The sequence below is a fragment of the Lactuca serriola genome, chromosome 6, assembly GCF_051521515.1.
Source record: "Lactuca serriola cultivar US96UC23 chromosome 6, Lser_US96UC23_V15, whole genome shotgun sequence".
Classification (NCBI taxonomy): Eukaryota; Viridiplantae; Streptophyta; class Magnoliopsida; order Asterales; family Asteraceae; genus Lactuca; species Lactuca serriola.
The window spans coordinates 58,796-83,094 of record NC_136413.1 but is presented as its reverse complement, the minus strand read 5'-3'; the positions used below and the strand labels follow the sequence as shown (position 1 = coordinate 83,094).

Below are 24,299 nucleotides of genomic sequence, written 5' to 3'. Positions count from 1 at the left end.
TTTATGTGCTATAGGAAGACCCGGGGATTAGCCCTAGGCATTATGTATGAAAGACCAGGAGGTGGCTCATGGCATACTGTATGCTATTATGTATGGTAGGAAGACCCGGGGTTAGCCCTAGGCATTATGTATGAAAGACCAGGAGGTGGCTCCTGGCACACTTTATGTTAATTGGCTAAGTAGAGTAGTATGTATGCTAGTTGTCTTTGTGATTCTTGCATGGAAGACTAGGAGGTGGCTCTTGGCATTTGTCTGTAAGACCAAGGGGTGGCCCCCGGATTGGCAAGAAAGACCACGTGGCGGCCCGTGGCATAATGACAAGACTATGTCCGGCACATAGCATCTTTATTGATTATGATATATGTATGGCTCATTGTTATGTATGACAGTATGTGATTTATGTGCTTATATGCTAGACAGTATCCAGTTTAAAGAGACCGAAGGGGTAGGCCAACACCTAGATATGTTAGGCAGTATGTTGATATGTATGGTATGTGGTATTTGGGGAACTCACTAAGCTTCGTGCTTACGATTTTCAGTTTTGGTTTCAGGTACTTCCAGTTTTCAAATAAAGAAGCTCGGGACGATCGCAGCGCACACACCTATGTTTTCCGCACTATGTGATTTCTGGGAATGAACTTTGATAAATGTATTATTTGAACTGCTTTTCAATGTGTGAACCAAATTACAAATGTGTTTTAGTTATATTAAAAATGAAATTTTTGGCCTTGAATTTTGGGATGTTACACACAGCTTCTCCCCCTGCTGGTTCAATAGATTCCCATACTCCCTGGGCATCCATTATAGCTTCCATTTTGATTGCCCACGTGGTGTAGTTCGCGAGAGTCAACATCGGACATTGAAATGGCACTCCACCATTCTCTCTTGTAACAAGTTGGCTAGATGACGACATGGATTCGTAGCGGATGTAGTTGAGCATGAACCGAAAGCTCTGATACCAAGTGTTGGTAATCAGGCTACAAATGATCTCAACAAAAAACTACACCAATTGATACAGGGGCACGAGTGCACACATAAAATGTTACTGAATTCCTTTATTCGACACACAAAACAAACTACAAACTAATTGCAATTTATAGACTCTATTACATTGAAATCTGAATTAAAGTGCTTTAAAACTACCAAAAACTATAACTGGAAACTTTTACTACCAGGTTAACCACAATATGGTAACCGATTATTCTCTTTATTGCATTAAACTTAAATTCAAATCAGAATTAACTCCAACATTCAGGACACATGTTCTTTGTTGTAGAAGAGCCCTTGATCACTGGTATGGAAACCTTCTCTGTTAATTACAAGGTAAATATCAATACACCTTTTGATTCTTTCATCAAATCAATAAATTGCAATGTACTTTACGTTATCTGATTATATAATTATCAATTAAATAAAAGTATGTTTGTATTTTTGTTACAAGTTCAATGGGCATTATCCCTTGTGATATCAAGAAAAGCTCTGACAAAATACTAATTAATTTTTCAATTTCTATTTCACTGCAAACATGTGCATATGCAACTTGACAAAATACCAATTAATTTTTTGATTTTTGTTTCAATGCAAACATGTGCATATGCAACTTTGTGCAGCTTGGTAACTACATTAAGTATGAGACTAAATATCACTCATATAAATATTTATTAAAAATTAAAAATATTTCCTTTTTTACTCTTTATATTTTTTGTAGTTATACCTTTTGTTTTTGTAGGGTGCACATGCATGATATGCATGGATCAGCAATCTCTTCATCATCAATATTATGCATGAATATGCTTAAATTTATAAATAGCCTTTTACACTATCTAACATTTGAGGTAAAAATAATCATGTTCTTAAGTTTATAAATAACAATGTAATTACCTTTCCTTACCAACAATAACAACTAGTGTTATACCCGCCCATTGGTCGGGTTGACGGATTTTTAAAAAAATGAATCATTTTTATTTTTTACCAAATGAATGTGGTTTCTAACATATTTACTAAAAATATTTAGATAAAACCACACAAACAGGCTGCAAGGACTTATTTGATGGCTTTATGCTAAACGATTTGTGTTGTTTTTTAGTGTATAAGTCAAGGACTTATTTGATGGCTTTATGCTAAAATCTTATTTCTTGAGTTCATTGAACTTTTCTTCCACAAAAATTGATATCTTACAAAAATTAAACAAAATGGAAACAAAAATAGTATATGCTCGAAAGTATAACATGCTCGAAAGTATAACATGTTTCAAACATGAATAGAATGAAGAAAGCCAACCATATTCTTATTGCAGAGATGAAATAAGACTTTTCTCAGAAATTGAATAAAAAAACAAACAATGACATGATGATCACTTGAAAATAATAATAGGATGTGAGTAGGATGATGAATAACTTGAGATTAAGTGCAATTGTAATTTTTACTACCTTCTCCACATGTTAGCGTGCGATTTTCAATAAGACTTCAATCGCCTGAAACAAAACAGATTTCAAATTACATACTGCAAAACTTAAATATATTACATAAAGATGCCACATGGTTATGTTTACCTCATAGCATAACAGATCCGCTCTAATTGCAACCATATACCTAGGATCAACACAATACATTTGGAGTTCATAATCACATTCTTCAAAACACAAAAAAGAATTGTGATAATTTGAAGCATTAAACATGAATTCACATTGTACACGTTGAAACTAACCATTACTGAGCCTAAGAGCGATTCTCCAAAGCTTCATAAGGCTTTCCCTAAGAAAACAAATTGTTGATGGTATGTGTTATCAGATATGTGTTACTTCTAAGCAAGAAAAGATGAATGTGTGGAAAAAGAACATGCTGATAGAACTTTAATTCTTGTGTCTTGTTGTGTTCACAAAAACTAAGAAAAATAAGGTAACTATTTGTGTTGAAAAGGAATTACAATAAATTTAATGCTCTTCATAAAACCGGTTTAAGCATACTTTATAAACTTGATTAAAAGACTGCATAAAAATATGATTTTCTTAAAGCAAATAAGAAATTGATTTCTTCAAAGTTAAAACCCACCCATTTCATAAACTTATTGATAAAGATGGTTCATGTTTCTTATAGCAACAAAGTAGTAGGAAAATCGGGCATGCCAGGTTGAAACACATTCACTTTCCTCCATTCCATGTAGATGATAAAAAAATTAATGCTATTTATAAAACTAATGAAGTTATTTGTACATGATGAGTAAATACATATCTTATCCCCAGTCCAGATAGAAGCTTTCTGCATCATCATCATATGTCAATACAATTGGTGGGCTAGTGCTAAATTAGTGAACTTTACATATAAGCTCAATAGTGTGACATCCAAATGATCAAAACGTAACCTAAGGTGTGGCTAATTGGGCAAATTAATAGGAGGTTATGTTTTTATACAATAGATTTACTGAGAATAACATTTTTTTTTTCGTAGTTTTCGTTACCGAGATATCTTTTTTTGTTTTTTCATTGTTCCGAGGTATTTTTTGGGTGGCTAATTGGGCAGATTGGTAGGAAATCTTTGATGACCCATCATTTTTAATTTTTATTTGGGTCATTATCAATAACTTTTTGTTTTATTGTAAAGCAATTAAATCTTAGTATGGGTTTTGTAACTCTTACCTCTTCTTTCAAGTTCAATCGCAGTGTTTCCCCTTATTTTTATATAAACCTCTGCAAATTGCATAACATTATGAAGGTGTGTTTTGTTGCTCTTTTTTACCTTTGGTCCGTCAATCATAATCAAAACAATGACAGGAAAAATGAACAAATGAAAGTTAGGGTTACAAAATATGAAAATGCATGTAAGTAATTACCTGATTGGAGGAAATAAAAAATAAAGACCGATAGCAAAGGCATGACCTGAACAACTCCTACAAAGAAGCCAAATCAAACCGGTTAGAAAACAAATGAGTAAATGTTTGTATTTTTAAGAGAAAGAGAAAGAAATCATGATAAGATCTAGCGGGAGTAAAGCTAGTGGTGAATAGTTTGGTTGTACACGAAAATGTCATCCCAACTCTTCTCCTCAACTGAAAAACACACAAAAAAAACATTCTTAGTTCTAAAAACACACAAAGATCTAACACTTCACCATATAAAGCAATACTTAATCACAATATGATTAATGGTTTTATTGAACATAATATTTGATAATTTCATAAGAAAATTACTCAATTTTGCTTATTTGCAATCATACACAGAAGTGACAGAACCCATTTATATAAACTCTAGTAAAGATCTTTAAACATTGTTCAACATTACCATATCATATACTCTAGTTCTCTTTGCAAAAACAAATGAAGAACCACTTTGTTCCACTGGTATGCATCTGCAGGAAAAATCAAGTTGCTTTTCAATAGAACATGGTATGGATCTTTACTTTCTATTCCTCAACTATCCATAAGCCCCACTTCCCTGAATGTCAAGATGTCAAAAAAATTCACTGCAACCAATAACAAATGCCATGTACATGCAAACAAAAATTAATAAAAATATCTTTCAAAAACAGAAAAAATGGTTTTACCAAACTAAACTGAAACAAAAAAAAATGGTTTTACCCTACTGTCATTAATCCACACCTTGATTCCATTAGTCTCGGAGATAAATTTAATAGAACTTCGTTCATGGTAGTTCATCCATATCCAACACATCAAGCAGAAAGCAGGTGATGCTTGACATAAACATAAACCATATGACTTTTTTTTAAATATGGTGTCACAAACTAAATATCCACTAATAACAAAGAAAGATAAAGATGGAAATTAGCTATCTTGCTCTAAAAATTAATGCAATCTAGTGATGTAAATAAGGAGAAAAATGAATTTTCAAAACTTGAGGTCAAGAGTGTCACACCCCGAAAACCGAAGGCGGAAACATTTCCGGGGTTGACTCCACGTTGAGTATCAAATCCAATGTACATAGTAAGTAAAGTAGAACAACCATTACATTACATATAAAAAGTTTTACAAGTGTTTCAAAAGTAAAGTTGTACAGTTGTGATACATTGTATATATATATATATATATATATATATATATATATATATATATATATATATATATATATATATATGAGTTAGGTTCAAATGTTTTTAGCAAGTATTGTGTGCCTAAATGCACCAATGAGAATTCAGGAATTAATAAATCATTAAATAAATTAAAAAGGGTATAATGGTAAACTTGGTTTATCTAATTATGGTAAAAAAATATTTCAATTAATCTCTCCTTAATTAGTTAAACCCTACCAAACTAACATCCCTTTATCAGTCGGTCGTCGATCACAAAATCATCTCGTCTCAAAATAATTTCTCGAGTGTATGGCAGGGAGCCACCCTTGAAGCCTTAAACCCGACAGGAAAAGGAGTGGGGGATGAGAGAACTTGGTGGTGGTCGATGATTCTATGGGTGTTTGTTGTTGTTGATTTACAGAAAGAACGAGGGAGGAAGGATTTGCAGCCAATAATGTGGGTGGTGACAAACAGCATCTCTGATGAGGGTGGTTTGACAGTGAGGATCGACGGGAAGTAAGGGAAAGGGTCTCCGGTCTTTGACTGGCCGCATGAGGTGTTATCATTCGTCGATCAAGGGGTGTTTGGCTGGTTTACCGGTCGTCGATCATCAATCAGGTAAAAAAATTCTTTTTTTATTTAATGTTTAATAGAAATCATTGGGGTGTTTGGGTTTTCCTGGAAAATTGATATAATGAAGGGGATATGGGTTTGAGTTTTGAAGGAAATCCATGGGTGTTTTGATTGGGTGTTTGAGCTTTGGTGTTTTGACAGGGAAAATGAAGGAGAAGCAATGAAGGTGTGATGTCCCATTTTCTTGATTGATTTGTCAAGAACAACACCGTGTTCTTGACTGGAACGTGATACTCAGAAGAAGAAATAAGGTAACTGGATGTTGCTTCTTTGGTGATTCATTGACTGTCAATCAAAAGGAAACACATGTTGAAACAGAATAAAAGTTAATTTAAAACTCAATCAGGTGTCTTATTTTCTTTATTGATTAAAATATTCTATTATCTGAGATTTGATCAGTGTGCTTCGATTTTACTGCAATTGGATGGTTTTGTTAGGACCAAATTAACAGTTGCCCTAAAAGTGTTTGATGAAATGCCAAAGAGAAATATTACCGTATTGATCGCTCAACATGTCATGGCTTCAAATTGTATTCATGGTTAGTAATTGAATTTTTATCGAATGTTTATCGATTTTGCATATCATCTCCATTGTTCTACTGATTTATGCATTTTTCCCTTTGATATTTTTCCAATAGAATATTTTTCCAATAGAATGCATACGGTAACTGAATCTTGAATTCAAATTCTATCGGAATGGAATCAAGAATTACAATTCTGTTGGAATGGAATATGGATATTTTTTATAGTTTTTATTCTCTTAGAAACCGAACACATGAGGTATAACCTCCTGTGACTTTATTAATTAAAATGAACCATCATCTATGAACTTTTAATCCAATTGCTTTTCGATTTTCATTTTGAATCACGAATTCCAGTTCTGTTGGAATGGAATATGGATTAATTGTTTTATTCTATTTAATGCACTAAATTTTTTATTATTTTGAAAATTGATTATGTTTTCCTTGTGAATTTAGGTTTTGAAGATGTTGCCATTAATGTGGAAAATGAAGAAAACATGGAGAACGATATTTGTATTCTAACAGAATGTATTCTGTCAGAATTTATAAATTGTTTCTTAGCAATAATATTCTTTCGGAATAGAGTAGTGTTTTTGTTAGATTTTGATGGTTTTTTTCTTTTTTAACCATTTTTAGTTTTAATCTTTAAGAATAAATGTAATCATTAAACCATTATTAGTCATAATTTTTTAGAATGATTGTAATAATTGTTTATAGTATTTTTCTTTACCGATGAATGTAAATAGTGATTCTTAAAGAATAAAATCCGTATTCTTTAGAAAATGTTATTCTTGATAATATGTTGTATAATTCTTTAAGCATGTTTAATATAAAAAATATATTAAATGAAACAATATTCTACAAGAATAAAACCGCAATATGTTTATTAGTTTATTCTTGACTTTTTTGTCATTCTGACAGAATAAAATCGGTTGTTATTAAAAGTAATATTAAAATTTGAATTAGAATTCATTTAAAAAATCCAGATTTTTTAAAAATAAGGGAATTAATCATCCCTTAAAACCCGAAAATTTCCTTTTTCAAAATAGGTTAATTGACCAAAATACCCTTTTGCTGAAATTTGTGTGATTATAGGATACATGATACCCTATTGTAATATCATAGACCCTCAGATCACGATTGTTGATTCTATTCATCCGGTGGTCCAGATCCGTGCATTCTGGCACACAATAGTTACTAGAAACAATATAACCTAACCCATATATATATATATATATATATATATATATATATATATATATATATGAACAAAATGAAACGGGTCTTCTGAGCACTCCGACGTCTGGCAAAAGGATCTTCGGTACCTGTTCTAACGTTGACCTGAGAACACAAGCAGTTTGAAAATCAGCATAACGCTGGTGAGTTCATAAGTGATTTTTGTTTTGTGAAAATGTTAATGTTTCCTTTCTGTTTCTGAAAATGTAACACACGCCAAGAAAATCTCACATTTTCTTAAAAAGGTTGGTTGTTGTTATTTCACTTTATGTAAAGTAAAGTTGTACACTGAAAACGTGTTTACCATGGTGAAACTGTACATTTAGGTTATCTGTTTTGTTATACTGTTCTGGTTATGTACCAATGGATCCCCAGGAAAGTCCCATACCTTCCTGATTGTATGTTACCATTTGTCAAAGATGTAAGGTTATCCAGTTCGTTACACTTATCTAGTTATGTAAATGTTTTCCCCAGGAAAGCCCCAATCTTTCCTGAATGTTGGTTACCTTTTTGTAAAAGATGTAAAAGATGTATTCTGGTTAGACCTGGTTATGTACAAGGTTTCCCAGGAAAGTCCCATACTTTCCTGAATGTTGATTACCAATGTAAAAGATGTATTCCGAACCTGGTTATCTTGTGAAGTGTATAAAGTTATTCATTATTACTATAAGTAAATCTCTGTTATCCTAATTGCGAGTTCCATAACCATACTATAGACTGAACCTGTGGCAATAAGTAGTCCACAACCTTATGACTTTCGTCACCCTTGAACCATTTCGGTTTGGCTGTAGCTAGCAGCCAGGTGTGGGGTAGTCAGCCCCGTATAGATCTATACACTCAAGTGACGCTCTCTAATCCCCGAGATTCTGGTTATAGGTGTAGTCCTCCACTCGCGTATCTCTGTGGAGTGTTCGCCGAGGACGTGTCTCCAATCATACAGGAATAACAAATTTACTAGTAATAATATGATAGTCCTCCACTCGCGTATCTCTGTGGAGTGTTACCGAGGACAAACAGTGTACAAGTTATATTGTTCATGTGTTCTAATGTCATGCTTTTAACTGATAAAATGTGGAAAAACATTTGTGAAATATATAAAACATAACAGTTTATAAAACCCATTTCACAAATAAATGTTTACGTGATCTGCATGCTCGAATGGTTATCAGTTGTATCAATCAGTATTAAAAGCATATAAAATGTGAAATACACACACGAAAACAAGTTTTTGAGTACAAGAAACCCTTGTACTTTGCTTGTGTTCCCCCCCCCCCCCCCCCCCTGAAAACAGTGAAAAACAGTGAAAAGCGGTAGGGGTATGAACTCACCAGACGAGGAAATGCGACGGTTTCGGACACTAGACGTTGGTTCGGGGCTTGATTACTCACGATGTCCCTATGTAAAATGTAATAATGTCCATATATATCCAATTAAATTTACAATCACTAATTATATGGAACATTACACTCCAACGAGGTTAAACACCTCAAAACAAGCGTTTGGAGTGATCCGGGTGACATCTTCGGACGTGTAATGACACTAGGGACTTGGGATTTGAGTTTACTCTCCAAGAGTAAACATATTAGGGAGTTTAGGGCCATATATCACACACACACACACATGAGTTCACAGCCGTGAACTCATGTTTGGGTAGTTTTGGGTGCTAAAATGGCTTAAATGGACAAGGGAATGTTGGAATGAACTTCTAAAATGCCTTGGATTAATTTGTTTGGATTTATACTATTTAAAAGGGAGTTCACGGCTGTAAACTTGGAGTTTACGGCCGTAAACTCTTCTATGGTCAAGAGAAATTGATTTAAGGCACTTAGAGCAATCACATGTGATTCTAGTTAATTTTCCAAGCTTTAGGATGGTTTAAAGGCATCATTTGACATATAAATAGGAGTTTATGGCCTTGGAGTATGTTCTATGGCCGTAAACTCTTATATGTGGTATTTTGATATGTTTATGGTCTCCAAACTATTTTTAGATGGTTCTATGATTTATTCCAAGGCTATTGGTTAAGTTTCAAGGCATTCTAACATGTATAAAGGTGTTTACTCCCCATGTTTGAGGAGTTTACGGCCCAAGCACATGCCTTGGCCGTAAACTCTCTTTTGTCCCACAAAATTCATGTTTTAAGTGTTTCAAGTCCTGATTTGAAAGCCTCAAAGTCGTATCTAAGTCCCAAAAATGCTTTGGAAGGGTTAATTGGCTTAAAAACCCCATTTTTAAGTGTTTACGGCCCAATCTTGATCCTTGGCCGTAAACACATGTTCTAGGTTCTAAAACTCAAATTAAACATCAATTTGAAGGCTAAAGAGGTTAGATAACAAGTTAGGGATGTTACCTCTTTGATTTGGAGCCTTAAATCTTTGTTTTTGGACCTTTGATTATGGATGAGGAGAGAGGTTGGAGAGTGATTAAGGAAAGATGGCCAAAAGCTTCAAATGAAAGTTTTGAAACATTTATATAGTGCTCGGAAATTGGACACGGCGGAATTCTACCCGATACCGGCGTTAGGCGGGGCTTTTGGTTGCACCCGACCAAGTTGCCGTAACCCGATATGGTCGATTCTAGAATTATTCTGGTAACTATTATGGGGTGTTAGAATGATTTCAAATGGCATTAAGACACCCATTAAGTCATTTTAGATCAATACAAGTTAATGAATTAATTAAATGGCGAAATCGGAAACGGATTTGGAAACGGCGTTTGGTTGATCGAATTGGATTATAATTTGAGTTACAAGAAGTGATATGAAATTTCGGGTTGTTACATTATCCCCCCATTAGAGGGAATTTCGTCCCGAAATTCAAGACAAGATATAAGACAAAATATAAATCATGGATCTGGAAAGAGTTGCGGATACTTCTGTCTCATCGAGTCTTCCCGCTCCCAAGTGAACTTCGGTCCTCGCTTGGCATTCCAACGAACCTTCACTAACGGGATGCGACTTTGTTTCGTACGTTTGACTTCTCGATCCATGATTTCGATCGGTTCCTCAACGAAGTTGAGGTTTTCATCGATCTCGATCTCGTTTGAAGGAATCACTAGGGTTTCATCGGATAGGCACTTCTTGAGATTTGAAACATGGAAGACGGGATGGATGTTACTGAGCTCGTGAGGTAAACGAAGTTTATAGGCTACCGGACCAATCCTGGCGAGGATCTCGAAAGGTCCAATGTACCTCGGATTAAGTTTCCCACGCTTACCAAAGTGTACAGTGCCTTTCCAGGGCGATACCTTCAACATGACATGGTCTCCAACCTGGAATTCCAATGGTTTCCGACGGTTGTCAACGTAACTCTTCTGGCGATCACGTGAAGCTTTCAGTCGTTCTCGGATTTGGATGATCTTCTCGGTGGTTTCACGGATGATTTCAGGACTAGTGAAAGCACTGTCCGGGACTCGACCCTTGGCTAACTGTGTATCCCCCACCTCGGCCCAGCACAGAGGGGATCTGCACTTGCGACCGTATAGGGATTCAAACGGGGCAGCCCTAATGCTGGTGTGGTAACTGTTGTTGTACGAGAATTCGATCAAAGGTAAATGTGTGTCCCACGACTTTCCAAAGTCAATGACACATGCTCTAAGCATGTCCTCCAGGGTTTGGATTGTTCTCTCACTTTGTCCATCGGTCTGAGGATGATATGCCGTGCTCATATCTAGTTTGGTTCCAAGAGCTTTCTGAAGAGACTGCCAAAATCGGGAGGTAAACCTGCTATCTCGATCAGAGATAATGGACGCTGGTACACCGTGCAGTCGGACTACCTCTTGGATGTAAATCCGCGCGAGTCTTTCCATCTTGTATGATTCTTTGATCGGAACAAAGTGAGCGGACTTTGTCAAACGATCGACAATCACCCAAATGGTACCGTACCCACTTGGACACCTAGGTATTTTGGTGATGAAATCCATGGTAATCATCTCCCATTTCCATTCGGGTATGTCGGGTTGCTGGAGCAGACCCGAGGGTTTCTGATGCTCAACTTTAACTTTGGCGCAAGTCAGATACTTGCCCACCAATGTAGCTATCTCAGCCTTCATGTTTGGCCACCAATATTGTTTCTTGAGATCTAAATACATCTTGTCAGATCCCGGGTGAACAGAGTATCTGGTTCTGTGCGCTTCCTCCATAACTATTTCTCTGAATCCTACGGACTTGGGAATCCAGATCCGATCCATGAAACGATAGACTCCGTCACCTCTGATCTCAAATTTCTTTTCCATTCCTCTCAAGGCTTCGGTCGACACGTTCTCGGGTTTGAGGGCTTCTAACTGGGCTTCTCTGATTTGCATGGGTAGATTGGAATGGATGATCATCGTTTGGTTCCTCACTTTACGGCCTGCACTCTCCTTTCGGCTAAGGGCATCTGCTACCACATTGGCCTTGCTGGGATGGTAACGGATTTCACACTCATAATCACTGAGTAGTTCTACCCATCGCCTTTGTCTCATGTTTAAGTCTTTCTGGTCAAAGATGTGTTGCAGGCTCTTGTAATCGGTGAAGATCGTGCACTTGGTTCCGTAGAAGTAGTGTCTCCAAATCTTCAATGCAAAGACTACGGCTCCTAACTCCAAGTTGTGTGTGGTATAGTTGACCTCGTGTGCTTTCAACTGTCTAGAGGCATAAGCAATCACCTTTCCTCTTTGCATCAGCACACAGCCTAAGCCTTGAGTAGACGCATCGCAGTAGACAATGAAGTCCTCTGTCCCTTCAGGTAGGGACAAAACAGGCGCGCTGCACAAGGCTTTCTTCAGTGTCTGGAATGCGGTTTCTTGCTTATCACTCCAAAAAAAGGGTACACCTTTCTGTGTTAGAGTGATTAAGGGTTTGGCGATTCTGGAAAAGTTCTGGATGAATCTTCGATAATAGCCAGCGAGACCCAAGAATTGTCGGATTTCTGTGGGTGTCTTCGGTGCTGACCAATTCTCTATCGCCTTTATCTTGGAAGGATCTACATGAATACCCTCCTCGCTTACTACATGACCGAGGAAAGTTACCTTCCGAATCCAGAACTCGCATTTGGAAAATTTCGCGTACAACTTCTCGGATCGCAGGGTTTCCAACACTAGCCTCAAATGTTGTTTGTGGTCTTCTTCGCTTCAGGAATAGACTAGTATGTCATCAATGAACACAATGACAAACTTGTCCAGATAAGGACGACACACCCGGTTCATCAGGTCCATGAACACCTCCGGTGCGTTGGTTAGACCAAAGGGCATCACTACGAACTCGTAGTGTCCATATCGAGTCCTGAAAGCTGTTTTGGACACATCACTTTCATGAACTCGTAGCTGATGGTACCCTGACTGAAGGTCTATCTTGGAGAAGTAACTGGCTCCCTGGAGTTGATCGAAGAGGTCATCTATTCGCGGGAGAGGATATCGGTTTTTGACGGTCAACTTGTTCAGTTCGCGATAATCGATACACATCCGAAAGGACCCATCTTTCTTCTTGACAAACAGTATCGGAGCTCCCCAGGGTGAGGAACTCGGTCTAATGAATCATTTACTGAGCAACTCGTTGAGTTGACTGGATAACTCCTACATTTCTGCCGGAGCTAAGCGATACAGAGACTTCGCTACGGGGGTAGCTCCAGGAATTAGGTCAATACGGAACTCGACCTGACGCTCGGGAGGAATTCCTGGGAGCTCTTCTGGAAATACATCAGGAAAGTTACAGACTTCGGGGATGCTCGCGAGGTCTTTAACTTCCTGCTTCTCGTTGATTACATGGGCCAAGAATGCAATACACTCCTTTCGCAGGAGCTTCTGAGCTTTGATGCAAGAAATGATACGAAGGTTGGAACTGAGTTTCTCGCCATAGATTACAAGAGATTGACCCGAAGGAAGGTTGAGACGGATGGCTTTTCGAAACAAAGGATATCTGCATGATTGGGACTCAACCAATCCATGCCAATGATGACATCAAAGCTCTTTATGGATACCGGCATGAGATCGATAGGAAATGAATGGTCGTTCAGGGTAAGGGTACAACCTACAAACACTTCGCTCGCGTTTTCTTTCTCACCGTTCGCCATCTCGACGGTAAACGTTTTGGTTAGAGGTTGGGAATTATGTTTTAGGTTATGTTTGAATGCATGACTAATAAAGCTTCTCTCAGCACCCGAATCGAAAAGAATATTAGCATATGAGTTGTCGAGAAGGAACGTACCCGAGACAACAGTGGGATCGGCGACCGCTTCCTCCCGTCCCATGGCGAGGACCCTTCCGGTGTTGTCAGCTATAGACTTCTTAGGGCAGTTCTTTTTAAAGTGCCCAACTTCACCACAATTGTAACAGGCTTGACCAACGCCTGCTCCAGAAGATTGATTGGCTGATTAGGCCGGAGCTTTGCAGAATCAGACTGTGTGCCCCTTCTTACCACAATTGGTACAGGAAAGTTCTCGATAGGGTCCAGGGTTGTGGTGATACTTGCACTTGTCACAGAGAGGGAGATTACCAGCATACCGGCTGGTAGGAGTTGGAGCTGTGGATCCCACAACTGAGGCAGCAGCAACGGGGGTAGTAGTAGCATGGACTGCTACTGTTTGCTGTCTTTTGGAGGATCCTTGGGAAGATTGACCCTTCTTCTTCTTCCAGAACTTGCTCTTCTCACCACTGCTTTTAGTTGATTCAGGAGCGGTAGTGGTTTCCTCGACATCATTACTGTGGTCAGTTATAGCTTGGGCTAAAGTCTTAGCACTATCATATGTATCCGGGCGAGCAGCTAAGACATGACCCTTTGTTGGATTGGTTAACCCCCAAATAAACCTCTCGATCTTTTTGCTTTCAGGAGTGACCAGACCAGTACAGAGAAGGGCAAGATCATCGAATCGGGAAATGTATGCAGCCATGTCGGAACCTTTCATCTTCAGGTTCCAGAGATCGTGCTCTAGCTTCTGCATTTCACCACGGGGACAGTATTCGGCTAGGAGGAGTTCTTTCATGGCGTCCCAGCCCATGGCATTGGCTACGGGTAGGGTCAAGGATTTGACTCGGCCGTTCCACCAAGTCAAAGCTTTATCACTAAAGGTACAGGCTGCAAATTTGACCTTATCGGACTCAGCACAGGCACAGATTTCGAAAATGGATTCGATTTTCTCGAACCATCGGGACAAGGAAATGACACCACCGGTGCCATCAAAGGATGAAGGCTTTGCATTCATGAAGTCCTTGTAGGAACCCTCCTTTCGGTGTTCCTGGTTACTTTCTTGATTTTGATTGCTACCCCCTGAACCACTGGAACCACCGGTGTTTAGTTGGGACATGGCAGCTGCCACCGCGGCGGTAACAGCTGTCTGAAATAACACAGGATCAATTTCAGGAGGAGGTGGTGGCGGAGGGTTGTTGGTCTTTGAGCTGGGTCTCTTTTTGGGAGGCATCTTGATCTAATAAGATCAAGAAAGAGAGGATGATAAGTCCTCTGAATTGAATCGAGAAATATGACAAATTTTTATTCCAAATAAGCGATAAAGCAGAAAAGAGTTATCAAAGCAGGTAAACTATCGCTAATGGAATGATCAAGGATCTATACGTGAACGAGGATTCTTACAAAGAATTAGCTCGAGAAATACTCCCATAGTATTTCATGATTCGTTACTACACTGACGCGATGGTTGTGGTATTAGGGTAAATTTTAGGCATGTCGCATACCACAGTCACTCCCAAGCACATGTTGGCCGTGTCTCGAATGAATATAGTTGGCCAGGCTATATTGATCCTAGACACGACTACATAACTGCCCAGGTTTAACCGTAGTACACAACACCCATTTACTTATGTTTTGTTCTACTTGTAGTTACGGATCTCGACGGCTCGGTATACTTATATACTTTTTGAAAATACTTATAGTTTGAAGATACTTTTTTTTCAGAGCACTTAGGCCCTTTAGTGTTTATAGTTTTATACCATGTAAGGTTTGGTATACTTTATTCACTATAAACAAGGGCTCTGATACCAATCTGTCACACCCCGAAAACTGAAGGCAGAAACATTTCCAGGGTTGACTCCACGTTGAGTATCAAATCCAATGTACATAGTAAGTAAAGTAGAACAACCATTACATTACATATAAAAAGTTTTACAATTGTTTCAAAAGTAAAGTTGTACAGTTGTGATACATTGTATATATATATATATATATGAACAAAATGAAACGGGTCTTCTGAGCACTCCGACGTCTGGCAAAAGGATCTTCGGTACCTGTTCTAACGTTGACCTGAGAACACAAGCAGTTTGAAAATCAGCATAACGCTGGTGAGTTCATAAGTGATTTTTGTTTTGTGAAAATGTTAATGTTTCCTTTCTGTTTCTGAAAATGTAACACACGCCAAGAAAATCTCACATTTTCTTAAAAAGGTTGGTTGTTGTTATTTCACTTTATGTAAAGTAAAGTTGTACACTGAAAACGTGTTTACCATGGTGAAACTGTACATTTAGGTTATCTGTTTTGTTATACTGTTCTGGTTATGTACCAATGGATCCCCAGGAAAGTCCCATACCTTCCTGATTGTATGTTACCATTTGTCAAAGATGTAAGGTTATCCAGTTCGTTACACTTATCTAGTTATGTAAATGTTTTCCCCAGGAAAGCCCCAATCTTTCCTGAATGTTGGTTACCTTTTTGTAAAAGATGTAAAAGATGTATTCTGGTTAGACCTGGTTATGTACAAGGTTTCCCAGGAAAGTCCCATACTTTCCTGAATGTTGATTACCAATGTAAAAGATGTATTCCGAACCTGGTTATCTTGTGAAGTGTATAAAGTTATTCATTATTACTATAAGTAAATCTCTGTTATCCTAATTGCGAGTTCCATAACCATACTATAGACTGAACCTGTGGCAATAAGTAGTCCACAACCTTATGACTTTCGTCACCCTTGAACCATTTCGGTTTGGCTGTAGCTAGCAGCCAGGTGTGGGGTAGTCAGCCCCGTATAGATCTATACACTCAAGTGACGCTCTCTAATCCCCGAGATTCTGGTTATAGGTGTAGTCCTCCACTCGCGTATCTCTGTGGAGTGTTCGCCGAGGACGTGTCTCCAATCATACAGGAATAACAAATTTACTAGTAATAATATGATAGTCCTCCACTCGCGTATCTCTGTGGAGTGTTACCGAGGACAAACAGTGTACAAGTTATATTGTTCATGTGTTCTAATGTCATGCTTTTAACTGATAAAATGTGGAAAAACATTTGTGAAATATATAAAACATAACAGTTTATAAAACCCATTTCACAAATAAATGTTTACGTGATCTGCATGCTCGAATGGTTATCAGTTGTATCAATCAGTATTAAAAGCATATAAAATGTGAAATACACACACGAAAACAAGTTTTTGAGTACAAGAAACCCTTGTACTTTGCTTGTGTTCCCCCCCCCCCCCCCCCCCCCTGAAAACAGTGAAAAACAGTGAAAAGCGGTAGGGGTATGAACTCACCAGACGAGGAAATGCGACGGTTTCGGACACTAGACGTTGGTTCGGGGCTTGATTACTCACGATGTCCCTATGTAAAATGTAATAATGTCCATATATATCCAATTAAATTTACAATCACTAATTATATGGAACATTACACTCCAACGAGGTTAAACACCTCAAAACAAGCGTTTGGAGTGATCCGGGTGACATCTTCGGACGTGTAATGACACTAGGGACTTGGGATTTGAGTTTACTCTCCAAGAGTAAACATATTAGGGAGTTTAGGGCCATATATCACACACACACACACATGAGTTCACAGCCGTGAACTCATGTTTGGGTAGTTTTGGGTGCTAAAATGGCTTAAATGGACAAGGGAATGTTGGAATGAACTTCTAAAATGCCTTGGATTAATTTGTTTGGATTTATACTATTTAAAAGGGAGTTCACGGCTGTAAACTTGGAGTTTACGGCCGTAAACTCTTCTATGGTCAAGAGAAATTGATTTAAGGCACTTAGAGCAATCACATGTGATTCTAGTTAATTTTCCAAGCTTTAGGATGGTTTAAAGGCATCATTTGACATATAAATAGGAGTTTATGGCCTTGGAGTATGTTCTATGGCCGTAAACTCTTATATGTGGTATTTTGATATGTTTATGGTCTCCAAACTATTTTTAGATGGTTCTATGATTTATTCCAAGGCTATTGGTTAAGTTTCAAGGCATTCTAACATGTATAAAGGTGTTTACTCCCCATGTTTGAGGAGTTTACGGCCCAAGCACATGCCTTGGCCGTAAACTCTCTTTTGTCCCACAAAATTCATGTTTTAAGTGTTTCAAGTCCTGATTTGAAAGCCTCAAAGTCGTATCTAAGTCCCAAAAATGCTTTGGAAGGGTTAATTGGCTTAAAAACCCCATTTTTAAGTGTTTACGGCCCAATCTTGATCCTTGGCCGTAAACACATGTTCTAGGTTCTAAAACTCAAATTAAACATCAATTTGAAGGCTAAAGAGGTTAGATAACAAGTTAGGGATGTTACCTCTTTGATTTGGAGCCTTAAATCTTTGTTTTTGGACCTTTGATTATGGATGAGGAGAGAGGTTGGAGAGTGATTAAGGAAAGATGGCCAAAAGCTTCAAATGAAAGTTTTGAAACATTTATATAGTGCTCGGAAATTGGACACGGCGGAATTCTACCCGATACCGGCGTTAGGCGGGGCTTTTGGTTGCACCCGACCAAGTTGCCGTAACCCGATATGGTCGATTCTAGAATTATGCTGGTAACTATTATGGGGTGTTAGAATGATTTCAAATGGCATTAAGACACCCATTAAGTCATTTTAGATCAATACAAGTTAATGACTTAATTAAATGGCGAAATCGGAAACGGATTTGGAAACGGCGTTTGGTTGATCGAATTGGATTATAATTTGAGTTACAAGAAGTGATATGAAATTTCGGGTTGTTACAAAGAGCTTCATCAGTTCATCAGATGTAACTCAAGCTCTCCCTAAGTACAAACATCAACAACTTTATTGGTTTTGGCAATCTAGATGTTGACACCACTGTAATGATAAAGTTAAAATAAAAATCAAATAATTTATTTTGAAACAATATAGAAAATTTTGCACCTTCAGAATTTTCCTAGAAGCAATTGCATTATTTATATCGTAACTTCAGTTAGGGAAATCACACAACCGAGGAGCAAAAATATCAAAATAAAATACCAAAACTTGGATTATTTACCTTCAGAAGTGAAGGACTCAATAATATCCATGAATATATATAGCTATCAAAATGACCAGCTTGTGTCCCATACCTTCAGTGGTGCGATTCAGATCTAAAGTGCTTTACCTGCACAGACTTGTAATGGAGCCATGGATTCTTCTTTATCTACATCCTTCAATGAAGTGAACATCTTCAACTTATTTTTTTTCTTCTCCTTTTTCTTATGTATTTGCCCACTTGGATAATAAACTACATAACTTCAGAAAGTACAAGAATTAAAGAAAGAGATAGTGAGGTTGTCGATAAGAAGAAACTGATGAAGGAACGCAACAATCAGACACAGGAGAAATTAATCAGAAAAAAATTACGAAACTCTTTATTCAGAAAAAAACACGCAGGAAAAAGAGAAATCAATACCTAATCGGATGCATGAGAAATCCATAAAGTATGTGCCCACAATTCGTTCTTGAGTTCAAAGATTTGAAAGACGCATATTTAGGCTTCTTTGGGATGAAGCATTGAATGAATTGAACAAATTACATTCAATCAATACTCTTATATAGGCATGAGCAACCGACTGTGAATGTGGGGGAGGAGGAAACGTGCGGACGACCAAAAGAAGGAAGGGAACTCTGATTAACCGTAAATGCTGAGTTATTCCAGCTGAGATTGAATGAGGAGAGAGTTTGAAGGGCTGAGATTTGTTGGACGGTTTTCAACTCACTATCAACAATAGTATAAAGAATATATAAACTGTAATTTGTATGTAAGATGCTTACAAAATTTATGTTATTGCTATTAATTATTATCAGTAAAAAGGTAAGTGTGTTATGTAAAAAATAAAGTATATTGTGTAAGTTTCATGCTATAAGTATGTTGTTATCATGGGTGAAGAAATATAAATATATTGCTTTTTCCTATTTATTCATTACTCCGATGTTAATGTGGTTATTTATCCCTTTTTAATTCTTTTGTCAACCAACAAAGGTAGAAGTGATATTATATTATTATGATTGAATAACATATTCTTTTATCTTGTAGGTTCTTGAACCAAATTGACATGTTATGTATAATAAACTTGAAAATGCAAAGAGCATAGATGAGGTATATGTTGATTTGGATTCTAACTCTTGGGTTAAAATGCAAGAAATAGCAATGTACTTAAGTTGATTTGTTTATATTGTGCTTTGAAAAATCTATCCAGTTATAGTAATGTCATCCAAATACAAAGCAATTTTCACTTCCTTAGTTTGGTAAGTTGTTAGAAAATATAATGTTCTATTAATAAGAAAAAATGATACTACAATGCTTGTAAAAGAAAATTAAAGTACATTGCTATATTTCACAAATAAGTTAAAGTGCGTTGTTATCATTTTCCTTGTGTGTGCTTCTAATTTTTGTACTTAAATAAGTAACTCAATATCATTACTTTTTCATGGAGAAGTGTCTCAAGGAATGTTCACTTCTTTCTCCAATCCTCATTTATAAAAATGGACTCTCTGTTGTACCAATAGAAACGAGAATAATAATAATGATATTGGTTATTCGATAAATAAGATCAAATCAGTAGCTCTACTAATCATAATTAACACTTGAATAATTCTAAAGTAGATCTCAATTGTTTATATAATTTACATGTTGAAAGTATGTCAGCCTTCTCTTGTTGAAATTGTATTTTCAAAGTAATTTCTCATTCATTGAAAATTTCAAGAAAAAATTTACATACTAGTTTGCATGTAGCACCCTCTTCTAATCTAGAAGAAAAAACAAACACACTGTTCTTGTTCAAGACTTGTAATCATGAAGATAAATCGACAAAAAAACTCAAATTCTTGAAATTCGTATTTTAAAAAAAAAATAATAATTAAAATGGCAAAAACAACATAACTTATCCAAAAAGAGCTGCATTCTGTCGACTTCTAATTTTTCTAAATTTCAATTTCACAAGTATAATCATGGTTTGTCAACAATAATATACTTTTCTAAGGATTGGTCTCCTTATAGACCTGTTTGTATACCTGATTTACATCTCACATGATATTGTTGATCACAACAGTGTGTTGTTGCTTTCTTCTCACCAGTAATTGCCACAAGAACATTTCCCATTCCTGAAATGATGAAACCTCTTCCCATCTCTCACAACAATGTCTCTCTCCACAACTTGCGACATGAACTCAAACGCATTATGACAATCCCCACAAATCCTCAAGTTCTTGAAAACCCTAATCATAGCTCCCGAAGGAAGCTTCAAAAGCCCAAAAGCAACCGCAAGCTTTTCACTATGAGTAGACAATGCGTATTCCTTTTGCTCATTCTCCATATCATGTAACACAAACTTCGTATCTGGAACATATCCTAATTTCCTCATTTTAGAAACCAATTCCTCAAGGTACTCATACACCTTTTGAACCTCAGGGTGCTTAGTGTCATCCACCAAAAATACATGGACCATATTGTCAACTTCAATCCAACTACATGCAGGCTCTTTCTTCACTCCTCGAGACCTCATCAAATTCCGAACCTGTGCAGCATCATTCCATTTTCCCGAGTTGGAGTACATGTTTGATAAAAGTATGTAGGTCCCATCATGATCCGGGATTAATTCAAAAAGTCTTTCTGCAGCCTCAACCCCTAACTCCATATTTCCATGGATTCTACACCCACCAAGTAGTGCTTCCCAAACCGGTGCACCGGGGTAGAATGGTAATTTTTCAATCACGTTTTTTGCTTCGGTGAATTTCCCGGCTCTACATAACAAATCAATCAAACGACCGTAATGATCTTCACCTGGGGTTATACCGTACGAATCTTTCATCGAGTTGAAATACCGTTGACCTTGGTCAATTAAACCCGAGTGGCTACAAGCAGAAAGAATCGTGAGGAATGTTATTCGGTCAGGAACTATGTCCTCTTTTAGCATTTCTTCAAAAAGCTCAATTGCCTGAGCACCATGCCCGTGCTGCCCGAAAGCTGCAATCATCGCGTTCCAAGACACCGAATCTAAACATGGCATTGTAAGGAATACAGACTGTGAATCTTGAAGGACCCCACATCGTGCGTACATTGTGATTAAAGAATTGGAAGCGGAAAGGCTCGATTCAAACCCTGATTGGATAAGTTGAGCATGGAGTTGGCGTCCATGGTTTAATGACGCGATAGCTGCACATGATTTAATCGCGCCTGCTAATGAATAATCACATGGTTGACATTCGGTAGATTTCATTTGGTTGAAAAGCTTCAAACCCTCTTCTCCTGATCCGTTTTGGGCAAATCCTGATATCATCACACTCCATGTCACGTGGTTTTTTTCGGGCATTTTGGTAAATACCAATCGGGCTTCTTCGATTCGGCCTACATCAACGTAAGCAGATAGAATGTTGTTCCATGAAATAAGATCTCTTATTGGCATCCTATCGAAAATCTTTCTTGCATCATCTGTTTTACCACATTTCCAGTATAATGTAATCAACGCATTGTTGACACTATATAGAAAGTGGTGAGATGGGTTTATTACAGTTCTGATCATGTATGCGTGTATTTGTTTTCCATGGAGAAACAATTTAGCATTGGCACAAGCACTAAGGATACTTGTATAAGTGAATGCATCAAACTTGATTCCTAAAAGATTCATCTTTTTTGACATTTCTAATGATTCAGAAACAAACCCTTTATGCATGTATCCGGAAATCATTGCATTCCATGCCACTACTTGCTTTTCATTGTTCATACCATCAAAGACTTGGCTTGCACCGTGTAAATCGTCATTTCTTATATACCCTGTGATTATTGTAGTCCATGATAACTCGTCTTTATGTGGCATTTCATCAAACAGTTTTTGTGCAGCATCCATTAATAAAGAAGGTGTTACGAAAGGTGAAGAAGAACACCTGATATAAAGAGAAATAAGGGAGTTTACAACCGATGTGACAAACCCGGTTCCAGACTTCACAATTTCAGAGTGTAGCTGCTGACAATGTAATTCGTGCTCAGCTATAAGAGACAACCCCGATAACATGCTTGTGTAGGTGTAGTTATCCGGCTGAAAATTGTTTCTTTTCATGTCACGAAAGAGCTCAATAGCAGCGTTACCATCGTCATTATGAGCACAGGCTGTTATCATGGCATTGTAGCAAACTGTATCTCGAGTATTTAAAGGAGTGTTGTTAAATATTTCTCTTGCCAGCTTTAGATTTCCAGAAGCGGAATATGCAGTAATAAAGGTTGTTCTGGCAACAATATCTGGTTCTGCAATTTCATCGAATAGTTGGCGTGCGTATACAAGGTTAGACGATTTGCAATACAAATCCATCAAACGGTTGAGGATATGAGACCGCGGCCTGAACCCAGAAGCGATCATATGGGCATGAATCATTCGGACATTGGAATACGAGGTTGGGATTTGGTTGGAACATGATAGGAGCTGTGCAGCGTAAAAGTTGGCCAGAGCACGAACGGCGTCTGTTACGCGAATGGCCTGTTTAATGCCAAATCACGTAGTTATACACACAAAAATGGATAATTAGGAAAAGAAAAAAGTAAATAGAAACAAGAAAGGCATGAGGGGAATTTGACAGATAGAAAAAGATGGTAGTTTGCGAACGAGAATCTACCTGTTCTTTGAGATTGGATGCCTGCTTTCTCGATGCATTCATTTCGTCAATTGCCGATCTACTGTAATATTGACGCCGGCAGATATTTTCCGCTCAAACCATGTTTTTCAGGGGCGGTACTTGAACATATACTTTGGGGTAGGGGGTATTAGAAACTAAAAATAACGTTTTTACAAATAAACAAACTTAATTTCAGCAATTAAACATCAAAATTACCGTGATTGTATCTATAAAAATCAAAATGGAGGAAAAATTCATTCAAAATCAGCCGAACAGGAGATCACTCAGGAGCATACCTGATTTTCTTCGGTTCTGTGAACAAGAAAGGACAGCAGAAGTGCTCAACAGCAGGTGGACGGTGGTGACAGGAGGAGCTGCGATGGGCAGTGGTGACTAGCAGGCATCCGACACTCCAATGCCATATGAAGTTTTTTTAACAATACGTTCACTTTGATTTTCTTTTAAGCAGAACCAAATCAGTCTTTTTTTTTTCTGTTACTGTGGTGTCCTTAATCGACAGCTTGAAGAGCTAAACAAATCATCAACTAGAGTACTAGACAGCTAAGTCAAAAACAGAAACTAACTCAGGATACAGGATAGGAGAATTGAGATTTCTGATTTAAAAATTATAATTCCTAACTCTACTATTCCAATTTCAATAAGAGATGAATCCCAGAGATTTAGAGAACGGGAGAACAGGAGCATTACATACCTGATTTCCGGTGACCGGTGACAGCTGCTGCGGTGGTGAATGGCGAGACCAACGGGCAGCGACTGAGCGAGTTACGTAGGCAGCGACTAGCAACGAGGGGGAGGAAGAATCGATTTTGACTTGTCGCTTGGTTTGGAAATCGGACTGAAATCCGGAGGGGCCACAGCCCAATTTTGACACTAACACTAACATGCCTATAATTAAAAATTTTGAAGATATATTTGCTATTTCTAACCCAAATATACATAATCCGCCCATGATGTTGCTGGATTGGGGGCTTCCTAATTCCTGGCTGGCTGGCTCTACTCATTTGATAAACTTTTTTCAGGTAACAAGAGAAGAGTAATATGACTTTTAAGGTAATTAACTTTTCGATATATTCGCATCTGGGTAACTATCTTTTT

The 24,299-nt window shown here is 37.5% G+C and overlaps 1 protein-coding gene and 1 long non-coding RNA gene across 3 annotated transcripts; both read right to left on the bottom strand.

Moving 5' to 3' along the window:
- Positions 1–2,250: 2,250 nt before the first annotated feature.
- Positions 2,251–2,615, bottom strand: LOC145059450 (uncharacterized). Its single transcript, XR_013686777.1, has 2 exons — positions 2,553–2,615; positions 2,251–2,474 (listed from the first exon to the last, which is right to left on the bottom strand). It is a non-coding gene; the product is annotated as an uncharacterized LOC145059450 (long non-coding RNA).
- Positions 2,616–18,484: 15,869 nt separating this feature from the next.
- On the bottom strand, positions 18,485–24,095 carry LOC145057765 (Pentatricopeptide repeat (PPR) superfamily protein). Of its 2 annotated transcripts, none has more exons than XM_079005655.1 (5): positions 23,896–24,095; positions 23,480–23,744; positions 23,184–23,338; positions 18,991–23,047; positions 18,485–18,830 (listed from the first exon to the last, which is right to left on the bottom strand). In XM_079005655.1, exons 3-4 carry the CDS (start codon positions 23,223–23,225, stop codon positions 20,648–20,650), a joined length of 2,442 nt encoding a protein of 813 aa, XP_078861781.1. In that variant the 5' UTR covers positions 23,226–23,338; positions 23,480–23,744; positions 23,896–24,095; the 3' UTR covers positions 18,485–18,830; positions 18,991–20,647. The 2 variants fall into 2 exon arrangements, with proteins under 2 accessions (XP_078861781.1, XP_078861782.1); XM_079005656.1 differs by having other exon boundaries at positions 23,184–23,314.
- Between the last annotated feature and the right edge of the window lie 204 nt (positions 24,096–24,299).